We start from the raw sequence: 19,654 nt of genomic DNA, 5'->3' as shown, positions 1-19,654 counted from the left end.
ACCTCCTGCTCACATACCAACCTTCGTAAAATAGCATCCACAAAGATTCATTGCTGAGGGCGGGTGGAGGTTGGTAGCCTGCCTGAAAGTGCTTATTGACTGCCAGGAGCTGGATCCAACCTCCTGCCACGAAATAGCATCCATGAACACTTGGAGGGACGGTAACGAGGTTGCTATGAGGTTGCTCTGAGGTTGCTGGGAACACCACCTCTCCAGGTGGTGTTACTGTCTCATGTATGCATTTATGTTCACAAAACATTTCTATTAGCTTTTTACAAACCTTGCCCCCAAGAAAGGATTGTTTTGTAATGCATAAGGTGAAATCTTACATGGAATACCAAAAAATAAAGCAGAGACGAGGCGGATGCAGCAACTCGGCGGCTTTTTCTTCTTCTTGTGACCCTTTTAGCTTGCATGTTGCTTTCACCACGATATTTTATGTTTCCACTCCTCTATTGCCTGCTATAATGGATATCACATCTTAGTATTCATATACGCTTATGCCATGAGATAACCTCGACTCCGTGGCAGTGAGTGATAGTGAATTACTAATGAAATACCGCGGTATTTCATTAGTAATTCACTATCACTCAGTGCCTCATGGCATGAGCGTATATGAATACTAAGATATAATATCCATTATAGCAGGCAATAGAGGAGTGGAGAGGGTCACAAGAAGAAGAAGAAGCGGCCGAGTCGCCACGTCCTCTTCGTCTGTGGCCGATCTCATCTCTGCTTTATTTTTTGGTATTCCATGTAAGATTTCACTTTATGCATTACAAAACAATCCTTTCTTGGGGAAAAAGTTTGTAAAAAGCTAATAGAAATGTTGTTTTGTGAACATACATGCACATATAAGAGTAACACCACCTCCAGAGGTGGTGTTCTCAGCAACCTGAGAGCAACCTCATAGCAACCTCATTACCATCCCTCCAAGCATTCATGGATGCCATTTCGCGGCAGGAGGTTGCTCTGACGTTGTTAAAAGAATCTTGGATCCAACTCCTGCTCTTCTCATGCCTCATTTTCAGTCTGCCAGCACTGAGTACAGACGGAATCTCTTCAATCTGCCTATAATTCACCAAGATGGCCCCAAAATGTCCTTCATCTTCTTCTGCATGTGGGGTTATTTTTGATAAGGGGATTTTTGATAAAGTGGAAAAGCTCACAGGAAGATGGTCACTGACTGTGGTGTGAGTGGTGAAGGCAGTGATGCAATGAGTGTTTTGTTTACGTATTCTTTATTTTGTTGTTTTCTCTTATTATTTTTTGCTTTCTCTTATTATTTCTTGCTTTTCCCTTTACTTTAAATACACTTCTAGTCTTTAGAATGGTAAATAATAAAAACATGTTAATCTAGCCAAATAAATAGAGTATTTTGTACTAATTTTTTTTTACCATATCCCGCATCCCCCCTATTATCTATTGTTTCTTATGAGAATTACATGTTTGTTTTACGCGAATTTTGATAGACGCAATGCCTCTTGGAACACATCTATTGCGTAAATCAAGAGTTACTTGTACTTGAAAAAATACCCGGTAGTCAAACATTCATGCATGTGGTTATAAACAAAGGCTCCTGCCTTCTCCATCACCCCCTCCGCCAGTTGTCCAGCTGCGGTCATGAGAACAATTTTCTCCCGAGTTCTGTCTGCAGTTTTCATTTAGAAAATTACAATGGTACCAAAGAGTGAAAATATCTGCTACTTGTGTAACAGTTTAACCCATTACAGGGGTGGTAGCTTTGTTGCGCAAGCTGTCGCAGGCATATCAGAGGCTCAGCGTGGGTGTGAGCAGATGGAGCACAACACAATTCCAGGATCAGGAGTGCTAACAAAAATACTTGCTTGATGCTTAACACTTACTGTTCCACTTAATCACTTCACACAAAACAACTGGGGCGGAAATGTCATGCCACCACACAACTCACTCACACACCACGATATCCCACTAGCCTAACAATCCTATCCGGTGACACCCAAACTAGTGCACCTACTCCCAACACAACCTAGGTTTACCTAAGGAGGGTCAAATTTACCTCAGCAATGAGTGAAATCCCTACCCTAACACCTAACTAAGACCATACTCTTGGCACTAAGAGTTTTCCTCAACACTTCTTCCTCTCTGGTGAAACAAACCATATGTTAATATATTTTTGCCATCTCACCAGGGTTTTACAGTAACATTTTTACATTAACACTTAAAAATGCACAAATATTTTTAAAGTACAATACATAGTGAGAGGGCACATTCCAGCCTGGGTAGCTAACCAGAATGTAAGTGTGGCTGGTATAGAAGGCAGCTGGGTAATGGTAGACCAGTGTTCAGGCTCCTTCCATCTTGAGTACAAAGCTGCCATGTAATGCTGATGCACTATAGTCATGTGCTTGAGATAGATATCAAATCAAGGGAGGGTTGAAAACACTACATGTAACATTATCTATTGTTTTGTTCGTTACACTCAAATGACCACGCATGAGGTTGTAAACAAAGCTCTGGCCTCTCCCTCCTGCCGCCACCAGTTGTCCCATTCTAATACCGGTAATACCAAAGCTAAAATACCGGAATTCCAGCATACTGGATACCAGTTCACATCCCTAGTCCTGCTGCGATTGTGAGAACAACATTCTCCTCTGTCCTGTCTGTAGTTTTACATTCAGAAACTTACAGTGGCACTAAAGAGGCTTATTACTAGTGAAAATAAGGAATGTAGTACAAGTGTTCCTGATCCACAGCCCTCCACTAATGAATTCACAGGTATCACACCAGGAGACAAGTTACCAGATGTTTTCATGGATGGTCACTCGTCCTACAACAAATAACCTTCCATATCCTTCCAACTTTTCTCCCCTTCTCTTCTACATCATCCATCATCAGCCTTCACTTATGACATATACAAATCAAAATCATAAAAAAAGAAAACATTGAAATATTTGTTAGCTTAAGGTTTTGCAAAGGTTAGAATGAATTATCTGATTTATAGATATCGGTTGTCTAACTTTTTGATACTCAAACAGTCATTCGGAATTAATTAAGTTCAAGTACTGAGTGTTCACTGTACTTTCGCTGACATGGCTTACCAAGTTTCTATAAATGCAATTATATAAAAATTTTCAAAACATGCTGTTCCTCTAAGCAAATCTATCATATTAAAAATACTTCCATAATTTGCATAACAAACACTTAAAGCTATTCCTCACCTTCACTGAGCTAGTTACTTTTCTAGATTTAACTATTCTCTCTTTCATATTGTTCTTACAAGCCTGTTCTCTCTTGACTAACAAAAAAAGAAGCACTGGAGTGCACTTACCTCCTGCTCAAAGTGTTTCGCCAAAACTCATACAAGCATAAAAGAGTAACAGTAGTCACCTTTGGTCTCAAGGTGTTGGGCATTGATGCGGGCAGACTGGGTGGGTGTGCGGGGCTGGCCAGGACCCTCGCCAGCTAGGATGGACCCTGCATGCAGCCTGGATCGCAGTATGAGTGACATTGGGTGTTGCCAAAACTGCAAAGTCCTCAGGCTTCTGACCAGAGGAACGGATGATATTATCTCGAGCTTCTTTTCCACATTCTGTGGTGTGTCATCCAGGTCTGGAAAGATGGATGATTTGTTCAGGTGATGCCCTCATAAAATGTAACAACATCATAGCTGTTATTCACATAAACCATGGGAGGCTGAAGTCTGGCAGTTCATTGCCCTGTGGCTGACATGATTTTGATTTCCATAATATATGACACAATAGGAGTTCTGTGCTTAACCTAATCCAAAATCAAGAGAAATTCACAACAAATACACCTTTTTTGTCTTCTAATCTAATCTATTTCTATAACATTTCCTGTTATTGTATGGTGGCAGCCATGAAAATGCAGAACAGTTGAAGGTGGCTAAAGAATAAGAAATAAGAACAAAGGAAAAAAGTTATGCGAAAGCTATTGAAAAAAATGTAGACATTTGTATAAGCATAAATCAGATGAATAATTATGTAATGCAACACTGCTCTCCTCATTCACTTCCTCTCTATTGGCTATACACACTCATCTCAGCAAGTCTTTCTTAGCACCCTATTTGTTGCCCTGAGCCAGCCAGTGCCCTTCTTGCATGAAAATTCCTTCAATACAGTACTATTTCACTACAGTACACTCCAGCTTCACTTTTTTATTTCTTCTGGAGGTATGATGCTAAAGCCAAGGAGATAATGTGGAACAATTAGGTAGAATTTAGCATCCTGCACTAAACTTGATACTAGTTGAGAAATTCTGGTCTACTATATTTCTATCACATTGTCTTTCACAACAGCACACACTCACCATACACAATCTCCCTCAGTACATCTACATTGAGCTGAAGCACACCACGCCGCACATACTGCATGAACACCGAGTGGGGCAGGCAGCGGTGGGCCAGGTATGCCAGAAAGGAGTTGTAGCCCTGGGGGAGTGGGTATGCTACAGCCTCAGTGGCTGAGTGGTAGCGCTCCAACAGGGTGAACAGGCGGCTGGCCACACCCTCCTCCAACTGTTCACTGTGATGAATACACAAAATTAAGCTTTGTTTTCTTTGTTCTTATCAATGTAATGGTTACGGGGCAGGACAACAAAAAAAAAGAGACTCAGTGAGGTTTCAACCACTATAGAAAAGAGACAAATGGATCACCCAAATTGGAGGGTAAGGGTCTTGAAACCTGCCTTGAAAGAATTTTAGTCATAGGAAGGAAGAAATACAGAAGTAGGTATGGAGCTCAGAGTTTACCAGAATAGGAATGAATGATTGGGAATAATAGTTAACTCTTACATTAGAAAGACTGAAATAGTGGAAGAAAAAAGAAAGTCTTGTACAGTGAGTCCACAAGAGGTGAGGAGGCATGCAGTTAGCAAGATCACAAGAGCATTAGTGAGAAAGTAGTAGAGGAGTTCTAGTTTGTATATGACAGAAGAGATAATTTCAAATTACATATGGTAAAGTAAGTATGAAAAATGTTGAAGCAACATGGATGACATTTTTCTCATGATAAGTGGAGAAGGCTCACAACTACATTCCCAGAAAGGCAAGATGTTCTGATGTTTTTTAACACTAAATTGTAACTGTCTACGCTCTCCAGAGAATAACCACCAGACACACCAGTGTATAAGTCATCTCAGTAGCTGTTCAGCTGATATAGAGAGAGGGTGGCCTGTCTGTCTGGTGTGCCAATGGTTAACTGCACTTCTATTTTGCCTCCTCTCTCCCTCTCAACATGACCAAAATGACTGCCAGCAAGGAGACATAGAAGGAGGTGATTATCGTACACAAGGCTGGCCACCATCTCCCATTTATTTCCAATCGAACAAGAGTTAGGTTGAGGACAACACAGTGGCTGGTGCAGTGTTTCAATGACACTGGTCAGGCTGCTGTACTCACTCCATTTCCCAAGTCTTACAAGTCTTACTAACACATGTTCCAATAACTCCTTTTTTTTTTTCTTTCAATTCCCATGGTGTCAGCCTTGGTTCTCCAGCAGCCTGCCTGGATATAAGTGCACAGGTGTTCACAGTGGTCTTAAGAGTCCTGCCTGACTTGGGGAAGTGGAGTGAGTACTGCAGCCTCACCAGCGTCATTGAAACATGTGCCAATTGACAACAAAGACTACTCGGCACTCCAAACAATGCTGGAGCACCTTCAGATGTGGACTGAGGAGGACAGGATGACAATCAACCACAGCAAGACTGTGATAATGAACATCTGTACCTCCTCAGTGACAGTACCCCCTTCCCAGCTCACTCTTGATCCTCATCATCTCCAAGTGATCTGGTTGACCAAGCATCTTCAAGTGGATAACCTTGAGGTACCACTGTACACAGAGAAACTCAACTATAATGTGATGTCATAACCTGGAAGTCTTTGAATGATGGGTGCACTACAGTAGTAATTTCATGTGCAACATAGAAATATGTGCACTTTTTTAAGTATGTACGATAGCAGCAAACTGCAATAGCGGAGGGTGCAATAGCAGAGGATTAAGGGGACCATCCAGTGGCCATGGTACCGAAAAATCTGAAAAATATCAAAGATCCCCAAAACACCACTAGAGCATCCCTGAACATATGGCAACATAGTGATGGAGTATTTTGGGGAAATATGCTAAAATACGTGGGTTATTTAAACTTTAAAGAGACCCTGCCACGCCCACAGCATTCCAATGCTTCCTCCCCCCACTCTGTACCATAAATGATGATAATAAGCACGGAAAAAGCCATGAAAAGTCGTTTCTTTGGTAAGGAAAGGTGGACGCTGGCAACTCAGTACTATGGCACATATAGGAACAAACCCACTCCCCTTCCACTTCAGTGTCCATGTGACTGCGATGGGAGGAGGATGTATGGAGTATCTCGCCTGTTATTTCACGCCTTGCAAGCCACAATCCAGCCTATTTGACCTGCTTTTTTTGCCTTACAATGTCGAAACAAACAGTGCGAAGGGAAATTACCATGCACAGATGGGAGACACCCTCGCCTTTGAGCGACTAATACCTACAGCCATTGTAGGGGGGGCCAAGTGCCATATGAATCTTACAGAATATTCTAAACATGCCAAAAATCATATATGATGCACATGGTGGTGTATGAGCATGAATAAATGAATAAATGTACAGGGTCATAGAAGATGAAAATGACATTTCTGGGGGTTTTTTCCTTTGCCTTTTTCTCAGTTTCCACTTTTTAATCATTCAAATCATATCTACTCCCACATTTCTCAATGGATTTTCAATTTTGAGGTATCATTTTGAAGCTCATCTCATAGAATTTGGAAAAATTTATTTTCTGTGCCCCAATGTACACTGCTGGTCAGAGCGGAAGGCATGGTACCTGTGACATCTTATGAAGGAGATAAATAACACAGAAAATATGTTTTAATGAGGGTATTCACCTAAACTAGTGATTGATAGGGTGCCCTCATGCCTTCTTGACCTTTTGAGTCTTGTGGGAAGTGTATCACCCAGGTGGTGGAGATACTGAGCGTCAATATTGTCCCATATGTCCTGAATAGCGGCTTGGAGGTGTGGGAGGGAGGAGGTACCTCTCTCTCCTTTAGCTTCAGTTTTATGTACGCCCAGGGATTTTTTTATAGGGTTCAGGTCTGGCGAACTTGCGGGCCAAGGTTTTAAAAGGCTGATATTGCAGAAAGCAAACCAGTCAACAATTAACTTTGCCGTATGGCACGGTGCACCATCTTGCATGAAGGTATCAGCATTGCACTTTTCCATACACTCATCTAACTCATCTAGAATTAGCTCAAAGTAGTTATTTTGGTTCATACAAACATTCTTAGGCAAGAACACTAATTTTTCAAGACCATAGTAAGAAAAACAACCCCACACCGTCAAAAAATCTGGATCTTAATGTGTGTGTTGTGTAGCATGGATCGTGATGGTTACTACCGGGTCTGCGGTACACATGGTTTCTCTGGTTGTCTGTAATCTGAAACCTTGCCTCATCTGACCAACATACCCTACGACACTTACCTAAGTCCAAATCTTTGTGCTGAGACACAAACTGCTTGCCTACTGTTAAGGTAATCATGACTGAAGCAAGGTTTTGAAACTGCACGGCAACTCCGTTATCCCATGTCGCCTTTCACATATCTCCGCACACTCCTTTCACTCACCCCACCCAGCACAGAGGGTTCCTAGCCTAAAGTTCCATGCTGTGTATGCAGGGTTGGCCTAAAGCTGTCTTTGAATTACGTTCAGAGTTCTCTGGCTCACACTGCGCTTACGCCCTTCAGGCTTGTAAGGTGGTGGCGAAGCGTCTCTTCCTCCCTCACGATAAATTTTGGTCCAACGTTGAACAATTCTGAGACCTTTGCCAGTGTTCGCGGCAGTTTCTTGATTTGACTTATTCTCCCTCACTGAGGCAAAAATGACTGAGATTTGGGCCTTACTAATTAGTTTCCTAGGTCCCATAATAGGTAGTAACAGGGCACAATGGTAAGCTCACGCATCCACAAAAAGGGCCCATGAGGGAGGGTGAAAGAAAATTCAAATGCAATCACACGAACCACAGACGAATGTTGACTAAGGAAACATATCATCTACTTTGACAACTAGAGCTGCAGAGTTGCCAGATAGTGACATACAGTGAATCCCGCCGTATGTTTAGGAGTTACGAAGGGATGAATGAAATTTGGTCAGCGTGGGAGTTGTTGTCCCTTTCGCGCTTCCGCTCTGACCAGCAGTATAAGAAAAACAAAAAAATAAAAAAATCATAATGGCCATCAAAACAAAAAATTCAAAATTCTATGAGATTGAAAGTTTTGTTACACCACATACTTCATATATGTACTAGCAGAGTTGAAATCTGCCCTCCAGTGACAAAGTTTATAGGAAAATGTTCTTTTCAAAAAATATATATATTTTTTTTCATGCAGTTATTTATGCTTCGATTCGCTTGTAATTACTAAACTAAACATCGTGTAATAGTAATTTATCAGTCAAAAAAATATTACCCACGTACCTCTTTATTTTCAATTTTTTTTAAACCTAACCAGACAATCCCCTTAAACGTATACTGACAAGACTTAAGTTGAAGTTACATGCATTTAAAATTTTTTTTGGGTTCTAGTCACGGATAAAGTTTTCTACATTATTATTAGGAGAAACACACTTGATAAACCAACTAATCATCTCTATGGCCTTTGAAGATATTCATGATGAAAGAGCAAAGCATTTTAGAATCTGGACCTGGACCATTCACCTACATGAAGGTGAAGCCTTTCTCACTCTTCTCACTCGGAATCAGGGTCTGGGAGGAGCATAGGATGGAGCACAGACGCCGAGACACCTGCCAACAAACAACACACATTTTCTCAAACCAAATTACAAAATATAGTGAAGTAGTATCTATTTTTCAAATGAAAAGATGGTTGTCTGAAAATCTGAAGGCCTAGATTTTTCATGAATACTAAAAGAAAGAGGTTTCATTAGAAAATAAAGAGATTGCAAAAAGCTGGTTGATTTACACAAGGCAACTCCTGAATAAGAATAAAAGTAATAATCACAATAAACATGTGCCCATTCCATTAGAGTACAAAGCATAAACAAACATTTCACACAGTTATATACATATAAAAATCTGTCTCTTTCTCTCTCTCTCTCTGACACATGCAGACACACACACGGAAAATTGAAAACTGAAAGAAGAATGGAGAGAACTAAAAATACTCTTAGGATGAATAATGACATGAAGCAAACAATAGAAGAAATAAAAAAGGAAAAAAGTGCCCTTAAAAACAAGTGCAAGGACTATGAAATGGCGTTGGAAGGCCTAAAGCCAAGAGCACACGAGTGACTCAGTGGCACCAAGTTGTGGTGGGGATGTGGCTCTCCATAAGGTTCTATACTTTAGAAGCTGTCCCACATACACGAGCATCTGTGGCAAGCAACTGTGGCAAGCTGACGCTCATTCCTGCCACAGCATGGAGCGACTTTGTGTTGAGTACTTGTGTACACGAACTTGTGGCTAAGCATCGAGCGTGATGGCTATGGGCAGTCACATACCAAACATTGAGTAAGCATATTTTCCCCTTTACATATCATATATATCAATACCATGGCTACACTCGATATACATCTATTCATTATTGAAATTGAAGATCAGCGAGCAATATGGGACATATGATGCAAATCATATGTTCCAAAGCCAAGGCATAGGAAGAGATGTGTGACATCTTTATGTTCAGCTACAGACAGATGGATTCTCTAGGAACTAAGGCCTTGATGGGCATGATGTGCCAGTGTCATGTGCCCATACACCCAGGCGACTTTGTGGCGTGGCTCAGTCAAAACACAGTTGCTTAAAACCCTGTCATGATGTGGCACCATGATATGGTGCCACAGAGTCGCTTGTGTGCTCCCAGCCTAAAGGATAAGTGAACACTAATGTTGGGGCAGAAAGAGTGATGAGTGAAACAAAGCTAGAAGAATGGAAGAAGGCATGGGAAAAGAATAGGAGGATGAAAAAGTTAACTTTGCGGAGGTGGTTAAACAATGAATAAAAAAAAAAAAAAAACAAAGAACACAAGTGATATAATGAGAGAGACAGTAGACAAAAAGAAATGTATGATTATATATATGGACTACAAGAGAAGAAAACCCAATAAATTTGTGAGTGAAAAAGGAGAAAGAAAGGATTTAAAAAATTATATCAATGGTTCAGGATGAGGAACAGAATCTAGAGAAAGAAACTGAAGAAATATATAAACATGAAAAATATAGTGAGGGAACTAAAATGCCACTTAATGTTAAATGAGATCCCAAGAAGGGGTTGAAGAAATATTAGCAAGGAAAATTGGCTGGGAATACAGAATACAGGCAAACCCCGCTTAAAGAAGGGGTTATGTTCCTAAAAAACACTTCATTAAGCAAAACTTTTTTAAGCGAACCGATTATAACAAGTTTAACCCCTGATTTGAACTTCCATTGAGAGTAAGCAAAGCGAGAGTGCATCATAGTACAGTAAAAGGTTTAATGTAAGTAAAAATTATGAAGTTAAACATTTAGGTAGTTTAATTTAAGTCATTATAATGTACACTAATGTATGTATGTACGTAACTTTATAATGTTGATGATCTTAACTTTATGAAGGGAGAGAGAGTGAAACGGAAAAGACACTAGCCGGCAACCTGTGGAATGTAAAGAAAGTGCGCATCATTGTACCGCATACAAAATTTATGTACCACATTTCCACAAGGCTTTCCATTTTATCCATTGTAGAGTCATGAGTTCAGGTGGTTCTTTTAGCTTGCAAGGAAGATACAGTCTCACCAGCCTTCTTAATAGAGTCTGCTGACTTGAAAATAGTAGACAGTAGATGGAGTCAAGATGGTGGCCAGCAATGTTATTAGTTTTCTGGCCTCTCTCGTGTATGTGAATAATATCCAGCTTCACTTCGAGAGTAAGAGACTTCCTGGTCTTCTTAGGAACACTAGGCCACATTGCAGGGCGTTTTGGTAGTAAGTTGAGCTGGGGAAGACGAGCTGCTGCTGACGCTGTTATGTTTTGACTGGGAAGTGAGTGGTGCGCATGTTGTCCACGAGACTTGATCTTGATCTTGATCTTTATTCTACAGGTGTCTCAGGATTTCTCCTGAGGCAGGCCTTAGTACCAGCAGCTCTTGGTGTATTCAAAAGCCTGTCAGCTTGCGTGATACAGTGGGGCTTTCAAATTTTGAAAAAAATACCTATATAAAACTTCATTAAAGCGAGTTTGGTGTTCGTTAAACGAGCAGATGGTAGTAAAATGAAACCTTCGTTGTAGCGAAGTTTCGTTGTGTGAACCTTTGTTAAACGGGGGTTGCCTGTATAGCAACATTTGGATACAAAGGGAAAAAGTTACAACTGGTAATGGTAAACACAATGGACCAATGGGTGAAGGACTATACAAGGTATAAGAGGGAGCGAGAACCATCTGTGCTTGATCTGATATTTGCAAAAAAACCACAGCCTTGTCCAACAATCATAGCCTGATGAGAAAAGTGATCATGTGGTTCAGGAAGCTGAATTACAGGATCAGGAAATTTTGAAATGTAATGAGCGACATAAACAAGGAAGATTAAATTATGCCAAGACAAATTTTGAAGGATTAAGTAAGTACTTTGGTAGTATTAATTGGAAAGAAACCATACAGGGCAAAAAACAGCAAAAGAGGGGTATGAAGTATTCCTAGATAAATAACCATGAGGGGATAAAGAGGTATGTTCCCATATACAGAGTAAAAGAGCAAGCACACGTGGTATAATGCTGCATGTGCAAAAGCTAAGAAGCGTAAGGATGCAGCTTGGAAGAAATTAAAGAAGCATTGAAATAGAGAAAACAACAAGAAGCAATATAAAGAGGCAAGAAAGGAATATATTAGAATAAGAAGAGAGGAGGAAAGAAAGTTTGAAAGGGATATAGTAAAGAGATGTGAAGAGGAACCCAAGCCTTTTTATGAGTATATAAATGGAAAGATGATGAACAGAGAGACTGTCACTAATTTGATTAAGGAAAATAGAGTATGTGAAACAACAAAAGAAGTGAGTGAACTGATGAATGAGAGCTTTAGATATGCATTTAATATAGAGGGAGATTTCACAGTCAAACAACAATGTGAAGCAAGAGAGCTTAAGAAATGTTATGGTGCATAAACAGAAAATTAGCAAGTTAATCAAAGGGTGGATATCAGAAAATCAATGGGGCAAGATGGCAGGGTTGGAATGATTTAAATCAAATAATTTAAATCAAGTAATTTAAATCAATTTAAATCAGAGTAAAAAAATCTTAATTTAAATCAAAATACCCATGCTATGTCAAATAATTAGATTTATTAACACACTATATAAAAAGAAATGATTGCATTAAAAGGAAAATGGGATGAACTACTTATACTGGTCTTGGACCTGTACTGTTCCTGTACAAATCAGGGTACACTCAGACACCAGTGAATTATTGCCATGCCTTCTCTTACAAAGCAATGTTGAAAGCATATCAAAGAGAAAATAAGATCTTTATATAATTACCAGATAAAAAGAATATATTGTTTTTCAGTTAACATTAACATCATTTTAATTAATCTATAAATACTGTTCTAGAATGTGGTCTAAATGAAATTACCAAGTCTGCCAATAAATACACAAGCTGGCAACTTTTCACCAGTGCTGTGTATGGGATGTCAAGTACACTATTACAAGAAAAAATGAAATCACAACTTTTGTTCTCAAACAATTAATTTATTCTCTTTATTACATTTGTCTAATAAAAACAATGATTTCTTTCATATTTTCTCATTGAAATTCCTATGTGTTTTCTGTACTTAAAACAAAGTGTAAATAATTTCACATATGAATCAACTATAAATTAATGGACTAATGTGGTATAATGATACTTTTGAAGTTTTGAAATTAAAAATTCTTTTTAACTTGGGTAATGTGTAAAAGCAGCTTTAAACTATGCTTCCATAATAACATAAAGTGTTTAATACAAAATGCCATCACAGTACGAAAAAAAAATAACTTGGACATCAGGAAGAGATTCAAGTAAAAAAATCATTTTAATAAAAAAAATGATTTAAATAAAAAAATTCAATTTTTTTTAAATTTTTTTGAAAAAAATCATGATTTTTTCCAACCCTGCCAGATGGAGTGTCAGGATGGACTCTAAGAGAATGTAGAGAACAGCTGGCAGAACCAATTTGGGATGTGATCAACAGCTCTTAGAAAGAAGGTAAAGTACAAAAAGAATGGAAAAGAGTAAATATACTCCCTATATAAAAAGGAGGGGAAAAGACAGCCCCTTAATTATAGACCAGTGTCACTGACTTGTATTGAGAGAAACATCTGTGCAATTGCAATCAAAGAAAAATGGCTGCAATATCTGGAGGACAATGAAATGATAAATAACTCCTAATTTGGATTTGGAAAAGAAAAATCATGTATAATAAATTTACTATGTCTCTATACAAGAGTAATAGATGAGGTACACAGAAGAGATGGATGGGGCAACACTGTGTACTTAGATATTAAAAAGGCTTTTCACAAAGTAACACATGGAAGACCCTAAAATTCCAGTTCCACTTGCTATTCACTGTCCCATCCCCCAAAATAAAGAAAAAGAGAGGATGCACTAAACCCTAAACTGTTCACATACAACATCTCTTAATGTAAAGCAACTTGTGTTTAGAAATGAGCACAAAGTTCATCAGTTAGTTTCTCTGTTATAGTACTTTGGCTGGGGAATGACTTGCCTGGAGCTGAGTGCAGACATACTTGCTAGCCACAGCGTGCACCCTCATGGGGGACTCGTGGGGGAAGTGCTTCAGGCAGTACATGCTCAGCTCTCGAAGATTCTGTCCACAGCAAAGAAAAGAAAAGAAAAAAAAAAAAAAGTAATGACACTATACATTTTCTTCTCATTTTATCTACAGTCTATACTAATATTTAAGTTATAAAGTTTAGCATCTGCCAGCTCCAAAACTACATGATGGCACAAATAATTTCTTTATATTATAGAACATAATACAGACAAGCAGAAATGACTAATGACACAACAAACATTTTCATCTCACTTCATTTACACTGGTAACAGCCAAGTGACACCTTTCTGTGTCTGCCAACACCAATACTGCCAAATGAGGTAACAAATTACTACTGATTTCAATATGGTGGAGCCTCAGTTGACGAACTTAATTCCTTCCTGAAGGTCACTTGCAAACCGAATGTTTGTAAACCAAAATAATTTTCCCCATTGGAATCAATGTAAAATAAATTAATCTGTTCCTGCACCCCAGGTTGCATTTGAGGGAGCAACTTGGCTCACACCTTAGGGTCCCTGCAGCATGTATCCCCTGTCAAATGCTTTTGTGTACCCCTCAGCTAGAATAAACAAAGGATCATTGTTGAAATAGTAACAGAATCTAAATGACAGCAAGACAGTACACGCTAGTCTTCCTGATGACACTTATCATTTATCACTATCTATCCTGGAGGTGAGGCACCTCTGTGTTGTGATCAGCTGTGATGACAAATATGGCAGCCCAAACAAACATCTAGCAGAATCTCATGAATTCTGAGACTTACCATACCAGCAGAGCATCTTGGAAATAATAATCTTTATTCTAGTGTTCCACATTTGTAATAAAGTTCTTATTTTCTGTTTTCATTTGTGTGGATTGAACACTAGTATTATTTCCAAGATGCTTTGCTGGTATGGCTTTCTTGATTTCTATTGTAATACACATAGGCTTCTTTAATTTTTACACCACTATCACTAACACATTTCACTCTCTAGGGAGGCATAAAGAAGACCAATTTAATGGAGAGATGGAAAAAAAAAAAAAAAAGAACACAAAACAGCACATGAAACATTGTTTACAGTGTGGTACCATAACAACACTATCTCGTACCAAATCAATTCTGTTCCTGGACGAAATTTTTGTTCACGGATCAAGACAAAATTTATCAAAATTTTAATCATCCTGAACTTTTCTGTTGATTAATGATACTCAAGACTGCATGTAAATTTACCCACCACAGACAATAGGTGCTCTAGCTTGGAAGACGTGGTGTTCTCAGCCTCATTGAAGGGCAAAGGGTCAAACATGAGGTGTGCCAGCGTCAGTCCCAGTGAGGTGATGGTCAGGCCACCCACCAGAGGACTGGCTGGTGACACAGGAGTGCTGCCCTGGGACAACGCTTCGGGCTGCAATCGTAACACAGAGAAATTTAAAAATAGCATGGAAGACTTCCTTTTCTCTTATTCTACTTTTATGACTATGCTTAACAGAGACAGACAATGTAATGTAAAGAATGACCTGCTTGGGAATTAACAAGAACAGGACTGACAACTGGAGAACACTCATGCATGGGAAGTTCAAAACATCTGAAAATGCTTCTTGACAGGAGACAGTGCAATAGAGAAAATAATGAAAAGATGCAATACTAATGCACCTAGACAGACTAGCATTAATGGAAGAGACAACTGGAGAGAACTGAAACAGGTGGCCAATCTGTGGCAATAAACAGCTGAATGAGAAAAAAAATTAAATAAATAAACAAAAAGAAGGCCAATTCCTTTTCTGATTGATCTACTTTTATTTGATATGTACTGTGACAAAGGGAAATAAAATGATGGTGGAAATCAGGCCCACTAAAGATGCTAATTCCAAAAGAGAACTAACCAGAAAGATTATCCAAAAATGGAGTGCTCCTTAACTTTGTCACTGCCGAGTGGAACATCTTTATTTAATTAGTAACCAATCTGAAATCCCTTTTCTCATTTTACAGCAACTTCCAAATATTGTACCATCTACAATCTATAATCACTAGCCACTCTGAGACACTTATTCTTATCCTATGGCCACCTTCAAATACTGTACCAGCAAGAAATTGCATTCCTTTCTATTCTGTAATGTTTGCAACAAACATTTCATCAGTTATTCCATCACTTTGAATTGTTGTACACTACACTGATAGCTTCAACTCACCTTGTATGTGTCAAGAGACACCATAAGCTTCTCTACCACATCAGTGAGGGAGAAGCGGTGGTGGTGGCGTGTGGTGGTGTGTTCCCAAAGCCTGGTCCACGTGTCTGTCAGGGAGCGTACCACCCTCTCTCTAGGCGACAGCAGCATGATGCAAGCGTTCTCCAGCAAGCAGTAGGAGATGCGGACATTTTCTTCAGCTGGAGATTCCTGCAAGGTTGAGTCAGAGTGCCAATCAGCTGATATTTATAAACATGCATCACACCCTCACAGGCTATATTGCTTTTGTAATTACAAAAATTAATTTTTAAAGTGATAATACTGGTAATGATAATAATACCAGCAATAAAGCAATGATGCATGCAAAAGTACTAAATAAAGGTATGACCTATATGCCATCAAATATGGTACCTTATTGTGGACAATTAGGAGCTAAGATGGATGCATACACTGGAGAATATATGAAGAACTTTTCTCAATAAAAGTATATAAACTCAACAATCAAGGGACATCATAACTCAGGAGTTTTTGAATGACAGGAGCGTGATAGCAGTAATTTCATGTGCAATATAAACATAAGTACAGGTTTTTAAGTGTGCACAATAACAATAAAATGCAGTAGCAGAAGGAGTGATAGAAGAGGGTTAAGGTATGATTTTATCAAGTCATAAAGTTTCTTGTGTGCATTTGTTTGTGCCTGTCTCCCAATATTACTGACACACACACACACACACACACACACACACACGGGACACCGTCGATGGCGGATGTGGTCGCTGAGCTCCAGAGCAATCATCTCTAATTCTACAGTTACCATTGCCTAAGAGTAACCAAGGTGGGAAAGGAGCTTGTAATGTTTGTCCCGTCTCCATATAGTCATGTTAACTGTTGATTAGCAAAATAATGTCCAGGGAAGGTGAATATAAACTGTAGCCTGCGTTTGAGCCATCAGCTGGTTTGTTTACATCTGCGCAACATGGCGGCCGTGAACTCGAAAGATGAATCAGACTTCACAGGATTTCAAGGAATAATGGAGAAGAGCGTTTATGTGAAGAAAATTCTGGAGTTGGAAGGTAAAATTGAAAAACTGTTTGAAAAGTATGAGGGCCTGGAAACGAGTTATGACAATGTAATGAAAGAGTGTGCCGATATGAAGAAGGAAAATGAAGCACTGAAAGAGGAAGTTAAGCTAATTAAAGTGAATTGCGAAAATGTGGAGAATCTCTAGGAAAAGTGATGGAGAAGCAGGCTGAATGGAAAAAAGTCAGGAAGTGGAAAGAAAGGAGGTAAATTACAAAGTTGCAAGTCTGGAAAAGGAAATCAAAGAGTCTGGGAGAAAACTTTGGGCCTTGCTGAAATTATAGATCAACAGATCATAGAAGAGAAGATTGCTGAGAAAGTGGTGAAGGTTATTAAGTCAAATGAGACATTGGTGAGGGAAACTGTAGACAAAAAGAGATGTGTGGTGATATTTGGTGTGGAGGAGGATAAGACACCGAGTAAAATGGAGAGAGAAAAACATAAAAAGGTGATAAATAATATCATTAATGTGGTGCAGGAGGAGGAAAAGACCTAGTACAAGAAATAGAGGACTTCCATAGAATTGGAAAGTTCACAAGAGAAGGTATGAGGCCAATAAGAATCAAACTTAAGTCACAAAAGGATGTAGATGAATTGGTGGAGAAGTCATGGAGGCTAGCCCAGCAGGAAACAACAAGGAAGATTTGGTTGAGAAGAGATCTCGGTGAAAAGGAAAGAGAAATGTTAAATGAGTTGAGAAAGGAGGCTTTGAAAAAAAATGAAGAGAGGACAGAAGAGGAGAAGAAAGAGTTTTTCTGGAGAATCTTGGATATGAGACTGAGGAAGTGGTTCATAACCCAGAAAAGTACAGCAAGAAAGGACTAAAGAAACTTACATATGAGCGGAATGTAATGTATTCCAACATAAATGGAGTGATTTTAGAACTCAACGATTACTTGAGGGACAAGAACCCAGATATTGTGGGTCTTACTGAAACAAAACTGAGAGAGGAGAAGACCTGATGATGGTTGGAGAAGGAAATATAATGTTTGGAAAAGAAATAGAGTAGGTAAGATGGGAGGAGGAGTGATGTTGCTGGTTAAAAAAGATATAAAGGTGGATCAAGTGAAAGAAGGTATGGGAAAGGCAGAAGTGCTAAAGATCAGAGCAGAAACTAATGAAGGAAAAAGAGGCACTACATAGTGGTGTACGTACCACCTAAGACAAATGCATGGTCAGTACAGGAATATGAAGAAATGATAAGTGATACAGGAACATGTCTGGAAGAAATGTTGGGTGGCTGTGAACGAACTATAATGATGGGAGATTTTAATTGTAAAGAGGTGTGTTGGGAGGACTGGTCAATGGAAGGATCAGAGACAACATGGGAAATACACTATTGACACTGGCAATGGAAAATGTGTTAACTCAGTGGGTCAAAGAAGATACTAGGTTTGGAGGAGAGGGAGCATCGTCAAGACTGGACTTGGTCTTTAGTACAGAGCCAATGGTCATTGAGGAGATGAGGGTGGAGTGCCCTTTAGCAAAGAGTGATCATGCAGTTTTGGAGTTCAAGGTGATAGATGAAGAGAAATCTAGAAGAAATGAAGAATATAAAGTGGGAAGATGGAATTATGCCAAGACAGATTTTGGAAACCTAAAGAAATTCTTTCAAGAGACAAATTGGATGAAATTCAAGAGTGCTAAGGAGCAAATGAAAAGTGGAAGGAATTTATAAAAATATACAAAGAAGGTGAGAAAAATTTGTACCAATAAGACAACATAGAGAAGTTGGAAAGCAGGACTGGTTTAACGATAGATGTGAAAAGGCTAGAACAAGAAAAGAGGATGCATGGAAGAGGTGGAGAAGGAAAAGACGGATTAAGCAGTGGGAAAGTTACAAAAGAGCAAGAAATGAATATGTGTTGATTAGAAGAGAAGAAAGAAAGAAACAAGAAAAGGATATAATTGATAAATGTAAAGACCAACCAAGGCTTTTTACAGACATGTGAACAACAACATCAAAAATAGAGAAAGTATTGAAAGTTTAGAAGTAAATGGAGTATGCAGTGAAGATCCCAGGAAATGGCAGAGGCTATGAATGGATGCTTTCGGAAGGTATTCACAAAGGAGACTGCTTTTGACAAACCACTGGTAATGGAACAGAAAGGGATTATGAAGGAGTTTCAAGTAACTGTGGAGGAGATCAAGAATATGATGGGGAGTTTAGAAGTGAGAAAAGCTGTGGGACCTGATGGGGTATCAGGATGGATTTTAAGAGAATGCAGGAGCAACTGGCAGAAAAAGTTTGTGAAGTAATTGATGCCTCATTAAGGGAAGGTGTAGTGCCCCAAGACTGGAAAAGAGCTAACATTGTCCCAATCTATAAATCAGGTAACAAGAGAGACCCATTGAACTATAGACCAGTGTCACTTACAAGTGTGGTAGCTAAGATGTGTGAGAGGGTGGTGAAGAATAGATGGACAGACTTCTTGGAGAAAAATGACATACTTTGTGAGTGTCAATTTGGTTTTAGAAAAGGGCGTTCATGCACGACAAACCTGATATGTTACTATTCGAGGGTGATAGATGTAATACAGGAAAGAGATGGTTGGGCTGATGGAATATATCTGGATTTAAAAAAG

At 39.1% G+C, this 19,654-nt stretch overlaps 1 protein-coding gene across 1 annotated transcript in view; it reads right to left on the bottom strand.

The window, feature by feature from the left end:
* LOC123515621 (protein pigeon-like) overlaps nucleotides 1–19,654 on the bottom strand; it is a 99,579-nt gene that overhangs the window by 25,884 nt on the left and 54,041 nt on the right. The window contains exons 13-18 of the mRNA XM_045274411.1: nucleotides 15,993–16,199; nucleotides 15,038–15,208; nucleotides 13,755–13,856; nucleotides 8,735–8,817; nucleotides 4,309–4,523; nucleotides 3,370–3,591 (exon numbers count right to left, since the gene is read on the bottom strand). Of these exons, the coding sequence (XP_045130346.1) occupies nucleotides 3,370–3,591; nucleotides 4,309–4,523; nucleotides 8,735–8,817; nucleotides 13,755–13,856; nucleotides 15,038–15,208; nucleotides 15,993–16,199 (1,000 nt within the window). The remainder of the gene's footprint in view (nucleotides 1–3,369; nucleotides 3,592–4,308; nucleotides 4,524–8,734; nucleotides 8,818–13,754; nucleotides 13,857–15,037; nucleotides 15,209–15,992; nucleotides 16,200–19,654) is intronic.

Source organism: Portunus trituberculatus, chromosome 39 (genome assembly GCF_017591435.1).
Source record: "Portunus trituberculatus isolate SZX2019 chromosome 39, ASM1759143v1, whole genome shotgun sequence".
In the NCBI taxonomy this organism is placed as follows: Eukaryota; Metazoa; Arthropoda; class Malacostraca; order Decapoda; family Portunidae; genus Portunus; species Portunus trituberculatus.
The sequence above is the reverse complement of the archived record's forward strand: the minus strand, read 5'-3'. Positions and strand labels throughout refer to the sequence as shown.